The following is an 18,676-nucleotide window of genomic DNA, read 5'->3' as shown; positions in this document are numbered from 1 at the left end:
GTATAGCATTTTTGTATTGCTTATTTGCATAAACATGTAGCCTACCATACAATTAATTATTATTATTATTATTATTATAAGCTAGTGACAGGTGCTTGTTCATAAAATACAAATGCGATACCAGCAAATATATAAATGGGGCATTTCAGAAAACTGAACACTAAGATGGCATAATCCTATTAATTCATATGCATGGAACTCGTGCGGTTTTTTCATTTTTGTGTATCCATGCGAAACATTTTCTGCCAGTTGCTCTTAATGATGAGATGGCCTTTGGCATTTTTTTTCCTGCAACTGCCCTCTCTCTGCATCTTCATGAGTCTGCCTTCAATCTTCCGTGCATGTAGTTCATCACGAGCATCATTTCGCTTAAACCATTTTTTCAGCTGTCCCGTTGAAGATACGATTGGCTGTATAAACGCCCCAATCCCTTCCTCGTTTTGCTGTCCACAGCCCCCCCTCCCTCGTGCGTTCCATCCTCCCTCCTTTCCCCACCCTCGGCCAGCCTCGTCGCTCTCCGGTTCTATGCGCTCCGTGACAGCAGTAGCCGGGCTGGTGGGTAAAATCGGTGTGGAATCAATAACCAAAAGATAACCTCAGGAATCATTCTTTTTATTGGATGAAGGATGCGCCAAAATATCACTTTAATCCGTACATTGTTTATTTAAACGAAATCACTCTTCTCTGTCGTGTGTGACCGACTCGGATGTCACTGCTCCTGCAGAAGAGCAGTGTAAGTTGGATCTGTGGAGAATGAAATAAACGCGCTGACCGACATGGAGACGGGTCGGTTGAAGTTGACGGTGGCCCTGCTTTTCGTAGCGATCTCGCTTGCGGTAGGAACAATTGAAGGTGAGTGTTTCTAATAAGCCTCGTTTCATGCGGGTTTTTATCCCTCGGGGCACAGCAAACTCCAGCATGTATCTGCCTGGTTTACTTTTTATGGGTGACTCAAAGTGAACATTTTCCCCAAGCTGCCCGAAGTTGATTCTGCCCACTGTATCTTGCTGACTCTACAGCGCGTGCAGTATTTTAATATCAAATTATTTTTCATGTGAGATTAAAGACTGGTTAGCAATACGAGACACTCATTTAATGGTCTAATTTGTAGGCTTACAAGCCACGGGCTAAAATACCGTGTTTTACTATTTTGACTGGATTACTCGCTTTATACTTTTGATTTTTCGAAAACGTGCACGGCAGAAGTAACTGGTCATTGAGTAGCTAAATTCCTAAATGTTAATTACAAAGCTGTTTAGCGCCCTCACCTGGGTCCAGTGTCGTTTACGCAACCCTGTCTTTTGCATTACTTAAACATTGGTACTGATCGAACATAGCCTCAAAACTGCTATCATATGCGAAAGAAACCTGTGTTTTACGTTATGCGTAAATTTATGGCTATTCTGTTATTTTGAGTCAAGATGTTAATAAGGAGGGAATTCAACACTTAAAACTGCAGGCAAACCACTTGGAGTTTGAAAAACCTAACGTTATTGCATGTCAGGTAATCTATGACCTGCCAAGTGACTGCAGATCAAAATTAACTTTAGATTAGCTTCTGGTGTGATTTATCATATTTCTCTCTGGGAAATTTTTCTTAAAATTACACATGGTCCCTGGAAATTAATGGCATCTCTTAATGAATTCTCAAAGGGACATTTATTTAATTAATGCTTTCATGCCTTGATCCTTAGACTTTGTCTTGGAAGATTTACAGATTGAATGCAATGTTTGTTAAAAAAAAATATGAGGACTTTTTCAGAATTCAATCATAACAAATGCAACATAATGATATAAATTTGATTCAAATATTTTCCCCAGGTAGCATGTTTCTTTGTACTTTGTTCCAAGTCTACAGACGTAGCCTACTGTTCAGCTTATGGAAAATGTGACTTCAGCTATGCTTTAGCATTTAAGTGCATTGGTGTGCTATGGATTGTTACAAAGTTCATTTTTGCTGGTCTTTTGCTTGTTTTGAGTGTGAGGTTTGGTTTAATTTAAGAGAAGTGAAGAGAAAAGCCTAATTGTCTATTCAGATACAAAATTAAAATAGGTGACATCACACATCCTATAATTATACTCTGAGCTAGGAGAAGTCAGTCACTAAAAACCTCAGAAATGCAGTGTCAGTGCTCTGGATGAAGATAGCAGGTAGATTTAAAAAAGATTACTGAGAGTCTGTCCTTCACTGTATCATTATACAGTGGGTTTGCTGTATGTGTCTAGTCTTCATTTTATGATCTAATTTAGACATGTTTTCATATCTTCTCAAGATGTGCATGATGTTTACCTGACTTTTATTCTTACTGTCTATATATAGATATCAGTTGTTGAATATATTGTTCAAAAAATAAAGTAACTATGAAATACATTCATAGGGTTACTGCCTTGTGGTGGCTGTCCTGATGTGGTAAATCCATTGATGATGTTGAAGATACAGGAAAGTCTTAATTACTGCACTTACATTACCAGAGAAAAAAACTGTGATGAACCAGTGATGGTTGTTCTGGGACCACCTGCCTAGTGTTGCAGCCTGGTTCTTGGAATTGCAATTTGAGGTTTATACCAGGCAGTTGTATCACTGAGAAGACTGTGCAGTAGTGTGGTCTGGTTGCAACTGTGCTTTGTGATTAATGTCAGAGCCTGCATATCACTTAGGAGACCATGTTACCTGGACTCCTTTCACTGTAGGGTATAGTGTGCCTTTGTCATGTTATGGTATGATGTGATATTTTATAAGAAAGGGATAATGATACAGCGTCATTAAATGGTTTTACTCACAGTGAGGTGGTTCTCCTGTGGGTGCTTAGGCTACTGATTGGTGACCCTATTAATGGTGTCGAGGGAAGCCACTACAAAAAAGAGGTGCTCACGTTTAATTTAGTCTTAACGACAGATATATACCCATTTATCCCTTATTGCAAGGAAACAACCAGACTGGAGGTGTCCAAAGTGAAACTGTTTAAAGGAAATGCTTTTGAAGTGACCTCTGGGAATGTCTGGTGTTGACGGTAATCCTTCACGGCACAGTTCTGATGTCCTCCCGGGACCTGCTGTCCTGTGCGTGCAATGAACAGATGGAGACCCAGGCACTGTGGTGCTGTGACGCACCCATGTTGGTCAGTAAGGATCTCGACAGACTGAGCACAACACCTACTCCCTGTACACTGTATCCTACTGCAGTGGTCCTGTCTTCTCACTGACTGTCATTGTGATGCACACACACATACCACGCACGTGTATGTATGACTGTGTGCGTATGAGTGAGTAAGTGTGTGTTTGTTAGGGGGGCATATAGAGGAAAGATGATTACATTTGCTGTCTGTGCCCTGTTTTGAAATGTTGCGATAGCAGCAGCTGGTAAAATCTGGAGGGAATTAATCTGCAGTATCCCCACAATTGCCAAATCAGATGGCCCTGTTACTTTGTGTAGTGGCCTTGTTAGTTTGTGTAGTGGCCCTAAAAATGACTGAATTCAAAGCCTGATCAAGGCACGGCTGCCCTGATGAAAGCAACCTGCACTAAACGTGTCAGTGGTGGGGCCACTGTAAAGACCCTCACTCCGAAAAGCACAAGAAAGGGTCCTATAATCCTGCCACGTCTAAAAAATACTATACATTGATTTTCCCTGCTTCTGCAGCAATATCTGATAAATACATATAAATCTAAAGGTGCTTGAGCGATGGCAAACGTAGTATGTGCAGGTGCCCTTTGCTTGAGCAGTTTGGGGGGGTGGGGGGGGGGGGTGAAGAAGTGCAAAAATATGAGATGCTCTGGCTAATTTTGAGACTAGTTCTCTCTCCTGAAATGCTCTGCACTGCTGCAGGCTTGCTGTCTCTCCACAATTTTAACAGCCGAAATTAGCCAGCGTTTTGGCCCCCTGCCATCTGCGGCTTGACCTCCATCTGAATCTCCAGTCCAGAACTGTAATTCAATTAGGAGTCGCACAAAATGTGTCTGCTATGAGCTGTTACCACCGATTGTCACTTCATTCATTGTCCGTTATTGTCTTTTTCTAACCGATTGCGACATGCAGGTCTTTAACACACTTGCCTATAGGCTGACTCTGTGTTGGGCTGGTTTAGCAGAATGACTGGGACTTGCTCGTAGGCTGACCCTGTGTCTGTTTAGTTTAGCAGAATGACTGGGACGTGCCTGTAGGCTGACCCTGTGTTGGGCTGGTTTAGCAGAATGACTGGAACTTGCCTGTAGGCTGACCCTGTGTTTGGCTGGTTTAGCAGAATGACTGGGACTTGCCTGTAGGCTGACCCTGTGTTAGGCTGGTTTAGCAGAATGACTGGAACTTGACTGCAGGCTGACTCTGTGATGGGCTGCTTTAGTAGAATGGCTGTGGGTTGTGCTGATGCTGATTCTGCATTCAGCCGTGCATGTGGAAAGAAGCAGGGTCTCCAGGTGAATTATAGGAAGGAGGAGGTATAAATCCTCCTATGGTAAATTGAATGGAGAGTTGAGGCAGAACTGAATAGAGCAGATTTATTAAACTGAGGAGAGACCAGCAGAGGCTTCTGTAAGAGCCTTTATGTGCAGTCAGTCTGTGGGTGGAGATAAACACAATGAAACACAGCATGCATATGCACATATACATATGCTGTATATACACTCATAAACACGTGTGTGTTTTCGTGTGTGTATGTGTGCATACAAAGACCTCATATACACACCCGCAAACACACACATGCCCAATACTCTTTTCCACATAAAGGGCCTCATTTATCAAATGTGAACTGAACAAAATTCAGCATAAATACATCGGATTCCACAAATAATGGGGGATTTATCAAAGTTTTCAGTAGGAGCCGAACACAATTGTAAATTGTGTTTTGTTATTTTATTATTCCATTAATTAATATTTTATTAATATATAATTATATATTTATATACATATAATAATATATTAATTTTATTTAGAGTGGCTAAATTATTTTAATATGCCAATTGGATATTATGAGACGGGTGCGTGGGGGTTGGACCCAAAATGCACGACTCAGAAACAATAGTAAAATAAAGTCCAAGCGATGGTCAATGAAACAGAAATCAATAAACAGTGGTCGATAAACAGGCTTGGATGTTAACGTGTAATCAATGGTTATAATGCTCAAGCGTTGCTTTGACGGACAAGAGGCAGACAATTTTGCAAAGAACAGAAGTGCGACTGGGCTATAAATGCAGGTGTAGACAGGTGTAGACAATTAGTTAGAGAGCAGCAAGGGAATGGAAAACAGGTGCGATGGATGACAAGTTAAACAAGGTAATTAGTAATCCTTAGTAATAAACCTATCCTGCCCTAGCATTAGTAAATTAGTAAATGACATGCACGAGAAACGTAAGGTAACATGAACACATGATTAGTCTGTTAGTATTACCCAATCCTGATCTAGCATTAGTAGTTTCAGTAAATAGACAAATAGAAACAATTAGGGTGTGAGTGACAGAAAGAGAGAGAGAGAAAGCCAGAATGCAAGGTTTGCGGAAAGACATGTAAAAGTGTATGTTTAAACAACGACCAGTCTGCATAACAATAGACATAAATCAAAACATAACACTAAACGAACTAAGACGATAATCACTCAACATAACAAGGTAAAATAATCGTAACGAAAACATAACTAGACATGACAAGACAATTTATCGTAAGAAGAAATAAACGAAACAACATGACAAACCTAGACTAACATAATACATGATAAGACAATACGTGACTAAGACAAAATGAATAAACATAAAAAGGCAAGACAGACCTGAAACGTGACATATTATAATTATTCATATCATAAAAACGCAACAGGATTCAACATTAAAATGGGTGATGTTTAATTCCGGTAATCCTGATGAATTAATGCTTAAGTGGATTGAATATAAATTCCATAAAACATGTATGGGGCATGGCGTAGCCTACTACGCCTACGAAACAACAAACTATAACGGTGAGTTCAAGTGACATGTGGCTGATTTGTGAGTTTTGTTTTTTGCCTTGTGTTTAATGTCAGAGGTTTATGTGACCGGTATTTCCCAGTTGTTCATTCTAATATGCCGTGAACGCAGCATTAGGCTTCGTTGCTATGGCTTTACATTACATTTACAGCTTTATTAGAAGATTTGAAGCATGGCCACATAATCACTTTGTTTGAGGCTTGTGACACCTCCTTCTGGCTCTCTGCAAGGACAGGGAAAACGTAGCTATAGGCTATTACTATCACCTTCCAGTGTGATTCCAGATAACGACGTCTCCTATGATTTGCCAGTGCATTCCTCCAGCCCAATGTATACTCCCTCAGTGAAGCCTGGAAGGCAGAAGCTTGTGGAAATAGTTAACTAATCGCAAGTGTTTAGCAAACTAGCTAGCTCAGTAACATAAATACAGCTACATTTCATAAAAATACATTAAAGCAAACTAGCGAAGTAATAATATGTACACATAATCTATGGTTGGCAGAGCTGAAACGGCTGCCTTGCAGACATCTCTGTGGGAAGGAAAGTGCCAAATGTGCAACCATTTTCTTTTTACCTGTTGCATAGTGTGTGTTACTTGAGAAAGAGTTTACAACAGCTAGGCTATATTGCCAGGCTTTAGTCTTCCACAGCTCTGAAAATGCACTGCTTACACTACAGAAATAAAAGACACCGATCAGCCAACCACCTGCTTAAACCCATTTTTCATGATTAAAAATGCTTAAACTGTATACACTTGTCTATACACACTTACTATTTCATTATATGATATGCGTACTTATATAAGCAGATAATCATAAGTGAATTACATTAAAAAGTTTAATTTTTCAATTAAAATGGAAGTCTTGTAAGCTTATTTGGAGGGGGGAGGGTGCACTGTTTTGTTATTTAAATAACACTACGTACTGGTGTTCTATTTCTTTATTAGCTTCACTTTAAGCTCTATGGGAATTGGATTTTATCCAATCTCGAGACTGAAAACGATCTACGCAACGCCATCTTGATGGCCAATCAGGGCAAAGATGCGCTTTAGCGACCGAATTTACATACGGTGGCTATATAAGCGACATCGCAGGCCGTCATTCTCTCTTCTCAAATTTTCAGCGCAAGGTTAGCAACCTAGCTGGAGACTTACGTTTCTACCACGCCGAAGTTCTTCGTCTGCGAGCAGAAACGCGCCGCTGTGAGGAAGGAGCTTTTTTTCCCGACTCAAAGGCCCTCGCTAGACGACGTCGAGCTCGAAGATTCGCCATGAAGCGGTGCCAAGGGTGCGACGCAGCCGTGGAGGGTACGGACCCTCACACTGCTTGCGTTATGTGTCTCGGTGAGACCCATGCTCTCGCGGCCTTAACTAAGGTGACCTGCACCGCCTGCGCTGCACTCGGGGCGCAGGAGCTACTGCGCCGGGCAAGCATGCACCGCGAAGACGCCAGTTGGGCTGACTTCCCGGAGCCTTTTGCCATGCACTCTCAGGAGGACAGACCGAACCTGCGCGATGGCAGGGTTCCGTCTGACACGGCCCATCTGGAAGAGGCGCTCCTGACCCTCGCTAACAGCTCTGGGGACGAGGACGACGACCTCCTTCTCCACTCTAGTGACCAGGAGATGCTTCCAGACGACAGTTTGGAGCCTTCCGGCTCTGTCGCTATCCCAACGGCGACGGGTGAGTTGGAGCACCACCCCTCCCTGTTGAAAGACTTTCCGGTCGTGATGAAAGCGGCGGCGACCAGAGCGGAGCTCCCCTGGCCCCCTCCTCCTGCAGCGCCTGTAAACCAGCTGGTGGCTCCAGTGTACAGGCGCGACACACCGAGGCACGGTGTGCAACCGAACCCCGTCTGCCCGTCTGTGCAGCACTACGTGCAGCTAACCTGGGATAAGCCTTTCTCTACGAAAGCCCCGGTAGTGTCTTTTTCGCCTTTCACGGTGGTGTCAGGCCGACAAAAGCTTCAGACGGAAGGGGTTCCGCGACTCGAAGATTCCTTGGCTACTCATCTCCTCGCCCCCACAGCAAGGTGGAGCGCAAGGAAGCCTAACCTTCCCACTCGGTCTGGGCAGATATCAGCTGCCTTGTCTGAACGTTCGTTTATCTGCGGTTCCCAAGGCGCCGATGCAACGAACAATCTTGCTATCCTAGCGATAGCACAGACGAACTTGATCGAGTCCCTTACTTCCTCCCTCGCAGATGATGTTTCTGCCGAGCTGAGGAAGAACGCGGGCGCAATCCTGCACCTCACCCAGGGGTTGGCACAGGATTTTGGACGGATTATGGGCTGGAATGTAGCCTCTCTCCGGCACTTATGGCTAGCGAACTCGGCACTCCCTGAAGCGGACAAGGTCCCCCTCCTCGATGCCCCAGTCTCTCTCGACGGTCTCTTCGGTCCAGCGGTGACCGAAGCGATAGCGAGGTTTAAGCGACTGGATGAGGAGAGACCCACTCTGCAGAAGCACCTGCCTCTTGCTTCAGATGCAAGACGCCAGGATCGCCGTTCGTGGTCTAAGACTCGCCGCACTCCTGTGTCGTCAGCCCGGCGCTCAATTGAGGAGCAGCCCGGTGGCCATAGAGACGCTACCACTATTGCTAGCGGCAAGGCTTGGACGAAGCCGTTCAACCCTGCTGCACCCAGGGCTCACCCGCCTCAATCGAAAGCCCAGAAGCGTTCCTGAATCTCCGCGGGAGAGTGTCATAGAGGCGATCCGGTCGAGTGGACCGGACACCCCTCCTGTATCACTGACTTTACTAGCGCCTACTCGGGAGCGAGTTTCGCCCTTACAGTCACGAAGCACACTCCCCCTATTGTTACACAAACATTTCCCTTGCCCTCTGCCTCAAAGCTGGCATCAGCGCTTGGTGATTTCTCAGTCAAAAGGGGCCTTTTTCCCCCGACATTCAGGCAGTATTGGAGTCCTCGCCGGCTCAGAATCGAAGCCGGCCAGGACTCTACGTCGGCCTATCACAGATAAGCACCAGGTCGCTGGCTCGAATTCGACCCCGCCCCCACTTAAGAGCCGGGCTTCTGCAGATTCAGAAGCCCGTGGTACAGTCTGCACCGCTTTCAACCAGGTCCGCGTTCAACCTTTGTGCTTGGACTCGGAAGTGCAAGCTGACGCCATGGCTCAGTACTGTAATCAGAGCGGGCTACGCGTTACAGTTCGCTGTCCCCCCTCCTCCTTTTGTAGGAGTAAGGGAAACGAATATGCCCCTGCATCTAAACAGCGCACTTTCCCAAGAGATAGAGACTCTCTTGGCAAAAAGCGCGATCCGCCTAGTCCCCAAACACGACGAAATGCGAGGGTTTTATTCCCTTTATTTCCTCGTTCCAAAGAAAGACGGCGGTGTGAGACCAATACTGGACCTGCGAGCTCTGAACCGTCATTTGGTGAAACGACGTTTTCAGATGCTAACGCACAAGCGCGTAATGAGCTCAATCAGCCAAGGGGACTGGTTCACGCTCGTAGATTTAAAAGACGCTTACTTCCATGTGAACATTGTACAGCGCCATTGGCAGTACCTTCGTTTCGCTTTTCTGGGAAGAGCGTACGAATTTACCAAACTCCCATTCGGTCTGTCCCTGGCACCCCGCACCTTCGAAATGGTGGCGCGGGCTGCTATCGCCCCGTTGCGACAACAGGGCATACGTGTTTTAACGTATCTGGACGACTGGCTTGTGTTAGCCCCTTCCAGGGAGTTGGCTGCGAAACACACAGAGATGCTGATAACCCACATCGAAGGATTGGGTTTCACCATCAACCGCGACAAGAGTGTTTTCACCCCGAGCCAGTGTGTTCAGTACCTAGGGCTCCGGCTGAACTCATTGTCAATGACGGCGCGTCTCTCTCAGGAGAGAATTGCTTCCCTGAGAGGCCACGCTTGCCGATTTCTCCCAGGTCGCTGCATCAGTGGAATCACGATTATGCGCCTGTTGGGTTTAATGGCGGCAGCAATCGCCGTGGTTCCGTTGGGATTGCTACGCATGAGACCGGTGCAACTCTGGCTCAAGCGAATGCATTTCGATCCAATGAGAGACCGCGCAAAGCTGTTTCGCATTCCGCAGTCGGTTGTGAGAGCACTCTCGCACTGGCGAGATGGGCGAATGCTGAGTGTCGGTGTGCCAATGGGCGCTATCTCCACTCATGTCCCTGTATACACAGACGCCTCCACCAAGGGGTGGGGGGCGGTCTGCAATGGAATGATGGCGAGCGGGTTGTGGAACCCTCCTCTGCCTCATATCAATGTGCTGGAGATCACAGCAGTATGGCTTGCATTACAACGTTTCGAACCCCTTCTTCGGGGCAGACATGTTCTAATCAGAAGCGACAACAAAGCGACAGTCGCTTACGTAAACCGACAGGGCGGCACCAAATGTCCACATCTACACCGGCTGGCGGTGAGGATCTGGACTTGGGCATACCCGCGAGTTCGCTCCTTACGGGCGCTCTACGTCCCGGGGCAGCTGAACTGCGGCGCAGACCTCTTGTCTCGGGGCGGTCCCTCCCCCCTAGAGTGGTGTCTTCACCCACTCGTGGTAGCGGAGGTGTGGTCACGCTTTGGGAAAGCGAGAGTGGATTTATTCGCCTCCCGACAGAATGCGCATTGCCCATTATGGTTTGCGATGACAGCAACCGGCTCGCCCCCACTGGGAGTGGACGCGCTAGCCCATTGCTGGCCCAAGGGCCTCCTTTATGCCTTCCCTCCCTTTGGTCTGGTACCGCAGGTACTAGCCAAAGCGAGAGAGGAGAGGAAACCCCTGATTTTGATCGCGCCAGATTGGCCGCACAAACAGTGGATGGCCGATGTAGCCCTGCTGCTGACCCGTGGCGACTTCCCCAGCGCCGGGACCTCCTGTCTCAGGGGGCGGGGACCATTTTTCATCCCCACCCAAGCAGGCTGCGCCTCACGGCTTGGCCCCTGTTAGGAGCAGGCTCGTGAACATGGGATTGAGCGAGGCAGCTGTAAATACTATACAGCATGCTCGCGCTATCTCAACTACAATGGCTTATAAAGGCAGATGGGAGGCCTTCGAGACTTGGTGTCTCGAACGCTCTCAGGACCCCCTGGTGTGCCCTGTATCCGTAGTGCTCAACTTTGTGCAGAGCCTACTTGATAAGGGGTTATCTTTGTCCACGTTAAGGGGGTATGTCTTCGCAATTTCTGCGTGCCATACTGGCTATAGTGGCTCTACGGTGGCTGCCCACCCCCTGGTAAAGCGTTTTATCCAGGGCGTCCGGCGTCTGAAACCCGTGGCCCCACCCCGTGTTCCGCAGTGGGACTTAACGGTGGTACTAAAAGCCTTGTGCAGCCCTCCTTTCGAACCGCTGGAGAGCGTTGAGTGGAGAGCTTTGTCCCTTAAGGTAGCGCTGCTTACTGCGCTAGTTTCTGCTAAGCGAGTAAGCGATTTATGCGCCTTGTCTGTGCACCCGGACTGTCTCTCCTTTTCAGGATCTGACAGAGTCGTGCTGAGACCGAACCCTGCGTTTACCCCGAAGGTAATCACCACGTCCTTCCGCTCACGGGTATTGGACCTGGTGGCTTTCAAGCCCCCTCCTCATGACGATGAGGAGGATGCTATGCTGCATAAACTTTGCCCAGTGCGTGCTCTGTCGATATACGTACGACGTTCGCAGCCTATTCGACAAGCAGATCAGCTGTTTGTCTGTTATGGTGCTGCTGCTAAGGGAAAACCTGTTACGGCACAGAGATTTTCCCATTGGCTTACTGACGCAATCAACTGGGCGTATGAGTGTATGGGCTTGCCCCCTCTGTCGGAGGTTCGCGCCCACTCTACTCGAAGCATGGCAGCTTCTCGGGCACTTTTTAAAGGGGTCAGTGTGCAGGACATTTGTACAGCGGCGTCATGGAGTTCGCCATGCGCCTTTGTGCGTTTCTATCTGCTGGATGCATCGACACCGTCGGTGGCGCATGCAGTCCTGAGCTCAGCGTCCAATCGGACGTAGCTGCTGCTCAAACACATTATGTGCAACGCCTCTACGCGGTGGCTAGAGGCGTGCATGTTTATATTGGCCATCTCCCGGCTTGGGTATTCGGTAGCTGGTTTACATGAACCGAGCGCTGGGGATGGTTGTGGCTCCTCGGTTTATACAGTCCCCCTTTTTTTCATGCATAAAAAAGGGCTGGCTATTGAGGGGAGCCCCTCTTGATTGGCTATCACTGCCATCGCCTGTTGTTCTGCATCAGGGGGCTGATGTTGACGACAGGGCGTGGGCTATAGGGTTCCCATAGAGCTTAAAGTGAAGCTAATAAAGAAATAGAACTTCCGGGTACAGTGGTACCCATTGTTCTATGAGTTATTAGCGAGCTTTAAGCTTCACAGGCCCTGTCTCTTTCCTTCGCTGAAAATTTGTCTCGAAGAGAGAATGACGGCATGCGATGTCGCTTATATAGCCACCGTATGTAAATTTGGTCGCTAAAGCGCATCTTTGCCCTGATTGGCCATCAAGATGGCGTTGCGTAGATCGTTTTCAGTCTCGAGATTGGATAAAATCCAATTCCCATAGAGCTTAAAGCTCGCTAATAACTCATAGAACAATGGGTACCACTGTACCCGGAAGTTCATGATGACGTCTATCTTAACAGATGCTCCAGGACCTGTGCAATTTTTCATATTTAACAAGAAATAAAGACCACCTGCCATATTTTAAAATGCATTTAAGAATGCAGCTTCTTCTCTCTGTTGGAATGACATGGTACTGCATGTTGTGAAACTTATGTCAGAATAGATCCCATGCATTTTTAAATATGTGAGCTGATTCAGATCAACCAATCTGTGCCCGTCTTTTCTCTTATGTAACAACAAATATCTACAGGGATAAATTTAGAGCCGCTTTCTCATCTCATCATTCAGCAAATATGAGTAATCGAGCAGAACTCGATGTGTATTTATCGTATATATGAGACTTGTCTGTTGATGTCTCTTGCGAGAGTATGTTTAGGGTATCCTTCAATTCTCACTCGCTCTATGTTTTTATTACATATGGTCTGTGTGCTCCTTTGTAAACTCTGCCTTAGCCTCTCTCACAATCTCTCCCTACCCTGTATCACCTATAATCCTTTTCAAACAAAAGTCTTAAAAAGTAACACTGTCTTTCTTTTTCTCTGTACCTCAATCACTCTTCTTCTCTCACTCTGCAGGCTCCCACCTTCCTTCTCTTCCCCACTCCCACCTTCTCTCCCTTGCTCTTCACCTTACACTCACTCCCTCCCACGCTCCCTCTCTCCCTCCCTCCCCCCTGTTCTCTGTATCCTGTGTAGTGTTCCCTGAGGCTCTGTCTTATCTCAGGCGATTATGCCACCATCACCGTCTCCCCAGGCCCGTGTGGTACAATGTTCCCAGAGCCAGCTGTCACTCTCAGTGATGCACACCCTCCCCTCCCAGGACTACGGCCAATCCCACAGCCTTTCCTGAAGTCCCCAGCCAATCAGAGCCCAGGCAGCAGCTCCAGCAGCTGGCAGCAGCATATGGCCAGAGGGATCTCAGACGTGTGTTTCTGATGCGTCTATGGGGAGCGTTTAGCGGTGACATCTGCCCCCTGTCTGTCCTCCCCCCTGCAGCCCCTGGAGAGTTTGTGTCCCTGGCTGAGCTGGAGGATGCCCTGCTGCGGAACCTTTTCCGGGGGTACCAGAAGTGGGTCCGGCCCATCCTGCACGCCAACGACACCATTACCGTGCGCTTCGGCCTCAAGATCTCCCAGCTGGTGGACGTGGTGAGGACGCGTGCCCACTCTGCAGCAGAGCTGGTTTCACATAGTGTATATTTTGGATTCAAATACTTTTCTGCTTTTGACTAAGCTTGCCAGGCGTACTGGAACAAATGAAATGATCCCAAAAGTATAAACCCCACACATCTGGTCCTCCTTGCAGGCTCAAATGCACCAGTATTTCAATCTGAAACAAATAGAATTTTGAGCCCAGGACTGCTCTGTAGCTGCAGGGAGAATTTAGTGAGAACAGGGCAGATCTGTGCTCTACCTCAGGCTTTCAGAAAGTAAGGCGGGGGGGGGGGGGGGATGTTTGCATAATACAGTGGTTCCCAAATGTTTGCAGTCAGGCCCTCCTTTGGAAATAGGACATGTCTTTACATCCACAAACACCTTTAGTTCTGCTTGGATGTTATTTTCTTTTTTGCCTTGTGATGTACTTTATGTTTCCCCCCAGCCATGTTGTCTCACCCCCTCCCCCACACATTTTCAGAACCACTGGTGTAAAAGATGACAATTCTGCATGCATTACAAAACTAACAACTCCCCAAGTTAAACAGAACAATCCTGTTCTTTCCCCAAACCAAATAACTGATCTGACAGAGAAGCATTGTAGTAATTGGATATCTTGCCAAAAAAAACACATGGTATGCAAAGCACATTGTATGAGTGCACAGACACCCTGTCAAAGCCGGCAAAGAGAACCAGAAGATCAGACTGCTGTGGGTAGGAGATTAAGCTGCATGTAGTTCAGGCTGTTTCAGGCTCTGCTTATGCAGATTTGAGTTTTCCTACGGAGTGACAAATGGTTGTGAAAAAAGAGCAGAGGATTTGCATGCATTATTTATGGACTGCATTATATTGTCATACTCAGGAACTGTGAAACCATGTGGGTATACTGCCAACAGTGCAGATGAGCTGGTTAAATTCACATGCCTATACACACCCTCAGTAGCGCGCACACAGACATTCACATGCACGCGCACACACACACAGGAACGGCCCTGCACAAACATGTTTACATGCGCAAGGAGCAATCTTAGGTTATCTGTAGAAAATCCTGAGCTTTAAACCGTGTGAAATGCAAATGTGTGCATGCGTGTGTTTGTGTTGTGCGTGTGTATGGTAAATCCGATGTGGGTAAGTAGTATCTGTTGACTTCCAATGTGCTTTAGATATATCTCATGACTCCTGGAGAATTGATTTCTTGGAATCGATCACCTGAGATGGTTCCGTGATTGAAAATGTTGAACGCACACTGGTCAAGCCCTCCACAATTCACACCCCAGTGAACCACTGAAACACAAGTATGTCATCAAATCAATGAGCTCTCTGTGTGAGATCCAGTCTGAAAGATATTCTGTTAAGTAGATTCACTTCAATTGATTGTTGGCCGCCACTGGAAGGCGTTTGCTAATAGGATGGAAATTGTGGTCATGTTTCACTAAACTAGCCCATAATTTTCTCATGAACCACATGTGGGATAAACACTACATGCATACGCTGAGGACCAATGTGCACATAAAGGAGGTTTGCATATTCCACTGGCATTGTGCTGTAGTTCCATCATGCATTTACCATGCCTTTCCACCTGTCTCTATGAGAGGAACACAATCTGACAAGAGGTGCAAGTGCTCCCTACAGCCCAGCTAGCCCAGCTAGCCCAGCTCTTGTCTAACCCTTAATAAAAAAAATATTTTAAAAAATTGATGACACTTATTTTTGTTTAGGACAGCCCTTCATGTGTATTTTCCTAGTTATGGATTTCATGCTAACCTGTGAAAGAACCTATGCACTTTGGGTTAAAAGCGTCTGCAAATGACTCAAATGTAAATGTAAGTGCTGACTGTGAAACTGATCCCTTCCCCCAATCCCTCTCGCTCTCCCTTCCCCCAGTCTTTTTCTCCATCCCTTCCCCAATCTCTCTCTCCCTTCCCCCAATCTCTCTCTCTGTCCCTTCCCCTAAGAGTATAACACACTTTGATGTTGAAGGCAAAGGTCTTCAGCTTATTCCACATGAAATTGCCATTTTACCCTATATAGTTATTCAAAGAGGACTCGCAAACCCACATTGTGATATGGGGACGGTGTGTGTGTGTGTGTGTGGGTGAGAACAAGTCTGTGAGATATGCATGCTTAAATTAATCTATGTGAATGTAACTCATTTGAGAGATACATTTAAATCAAATTTTGACCTGTGGACTGTGCTTACTTATTCCAAAAACACAATGGGCCTCATTTATCAAACGTGAGCCAAATAAAATTCACCGTAAAACCATCGGAAATACATTTGCACAAGTAATGTGGGATTTATCAAAATTTTAGGATGTCAGTTTTTTCAAAAGAGCCTAACTTCACGAGTGATCTCAGCTGTTTGTATTGTACACGGAAATGAAATCCCATGGTTGTAAAGTGTCCTTTTGCGTTTATTATTACATTTATTTATTATTTTTTTATTTTGATTGGCAAAATTATTTTAATAAGCCAATTGTATATTATAATTATTCATATCATATAAAAACTCAACACTATTCAACATGAAAATGGGTGATGTTTAATTCCGGTAATACTGATTACTAATTACTGCTTAAGTGGGGTTTAATAGAAATTCCATAAAACACGTAAAAAGTTTGCTATAAATAGGGCGTAGCCTGCTTCGGTCGTTGTTTATATGTCTGGCCTGTCTTTACATTACTTTAGCCTATTAGAAGATTTGGGGCATGGTGTAGCCTACTTCGGAAAAAGAGCATATTCAAATACCTCATTGGTAAGCTGATTTGTAAGTCTCACAGAACAAAAATGGCAAGTTCAAGTTCAAACATCATGATATAGAAGTGCCATAGCATGTGGGCGCTTCATTTATTCATGAGTTTTGTTTTTTGCATCGCATTTAATTTCCGAGGTTGACATAAACTGTTTTCCCAATCGGAAGCTGGTAATTCGGCCATTCCGATATGACGTGAAGGCACTGCGGTCACGCCATCTGCATGCATACGCTGGTCAAACTATGCGTACTTAAATATCTGGTGCGCGTTGTGGTTTTAAGTCATTTTTTGATGACTTTATACAACTGAAAACTCGCTACTCGCTCGTTCAATACTCCAAATGCTACCGTTTGGTTATTTTAAACGTTTAATAATAAAAAATAATATTGAATATCCCCGGTGTAGCCACAATAAGATCCGCTGTTGGGCCCTTGAGCAAGGCCCTTAACCCTGCATTGTTCCAGGGGAGGATCAACTGTAAGTCATTTTGGATAAAAGTGTCAGTCAAATGACATGTAATAAAAATAATTATGGGATTGCAAATTCCTCCAAATAGTAGATGTATTCAATACATGGCACTTTTCAAAAATCAATATAAAAAATTAACTCAAAATCTAACTTTTTTTTTAAACCAAACTGTTCTCAGGGTAGACCATGACATTATTTAAGAACACCATCCCGGCTATACATGCCATCAATTCTGTGCATTTGTATTTGGAATTCCAAATTCCTCCAAATTGTCAACTTAATTCACTACATGCCACTATTTAAAAATTCATTTAAAACTGTTTTCAGGAAATTTCACTGTAGAAATTTGGAATTATGGGAAGACAAACTCCCAACATGATCACTGTTACATTATTGGCATTTGGCAGACGCTCTTATCCGCTCTTATACGCTCTTATCCACTATTCAATTCAATACATGGCACTATTTCGAAAATCCATTAAAAAATGCACCATGAGTTTCAGTACAGCATCCCAGGTATGCATACCATTGATTCTGTGCATTTGGAATTATGGGTTGGCAACCTCTGCCATATTTTCCATGAATTCTAATTCATGGCACTAATTAAAAATCCATAAAAAACTTTATTTAAACTGTTTTCAGGAAAGACAACTATATTAAAGAAGAGGACCATCCCAGGTATAGATTCCATGGATTCTGTGCATTCTTACCGTACCAATTTGGTAAACTGTCCCATAATCCCCATTCAATTCAATACATAGCACTTAAAGAGCCATGCCAGGTATACAGTGACTCAGAAAGTATTCAGACCCATTCACTTTTTGCACACTTTATTGTGTTGTAGATTAAATTTTAAATGGTCATCTACACTCATTAACCCATAAAGACAAATTTAAAACATGTTTTTAGAATTTTTTCAAAAATCTTTTAAATGAAAAACTGATATCTCTCATTGACACAAGCAGTCTTTTTGCTGTGGCACTTGAAATTGTGGTCAGGTGATTCAAGAATACTGGATTTCCCTGAAAACAGTTTGGTAAAAATGTTTTATACATTTTTGAAAAGCAGCATATATACAATTGCTCTTTTGGATGAATTTTCAATCCCATAATTCCAAATTCCTACAGTGAAATTTCACATAGTCGATAGGACCTATATCTGGGATTGTGTTCTTCAGGACTATAGTGTTTCTTCTTGAAAAATGTTTGATTTAAATTTTAAATGAAGTTTTAAAAAGTGGCATGTAGTGAATTCATTTGCCATTTTGGAAAATAATTCCACATTCATACAGGACAAATTGACTATGTCTATGGCATGTAGAACTAGGATAATGTTCTTCAAGAATACTGACTTTTCCTGAAACCAGTTTGACTGAATTTGTTTATAGATTTATAAATAGTGCCATATATTGAATACGGTTACAATTATGGAGGAATTTGCAATCCCATAATTCCAGATTCCGGCTGTAAAAAGTCACGCAATCAATACCATATATACTTGATCTTGATCATCTGGTCTTCAGGATGTATGTGGTATTTCCTGAAATAGTTTGATTAAAATTTTTTATTGATTTTTTAAAAGTTCCATGTATTGAATACATCTACCTTTGCAATCCCATAATTCCAAATTCCAACAGTAAAAAGTGGTGCTTCTCAAGGTGTAGCTGGAATTTCCTGAAATTTTTTTTCTAGATTTTTAAATAGTTCTATGTTTTTGTATTGTCCATAATTCCAAATTCCTATGGTAAAAATTCACAAAGT

At 44.6% G+C, this 18,676-nt stretch overlaps 1 protein-coding gene across 1 annotated transcript in view; it reads left to right on the top strand.

Annotated features, from left to right (window-relative positions):
• Positions 1-510: 510 nt before the first annotated feature.
• Positions 511-18,676, top strand: part of LOC133130384 (neuronal acetylcholine receptor subunit non-alpha-3) — a 31,631-nt gene continuing 13,465 nt past the window's right edge. The window contains exons 1-2 of the mRNA XM_061244948.1: positions 511-852; positions 13,538-13,689. Of these exons, the coding sequence (XP_061100932.1) occupies positions 777-852; positions 13,538-13,689 (228 nt within the window). The 5' untranslated portion in view covers positions 511-776. The remainder of the gene's footprint in view (positions 853-13,537; positions 13,690-18,676) is intronic.

The sequence above is a fragment of the Conger conger genome, chromosome 6 (assembly GCF_963514075.1).
Source record: "Conger conger chromosome 6, fConCon1.1, whole genome shotgun sequence".
In the NCBI taxonomy this organism is placed as follows: domain Eukaryota; kingdom Metazoa; phylum Chordata; class Actinopteri; order Anguilliformes; family Congridae; genus Conger; species Conger conger.
This window is presented reverse-complemented; position numbering and strand designations above follow the sequence as displayed.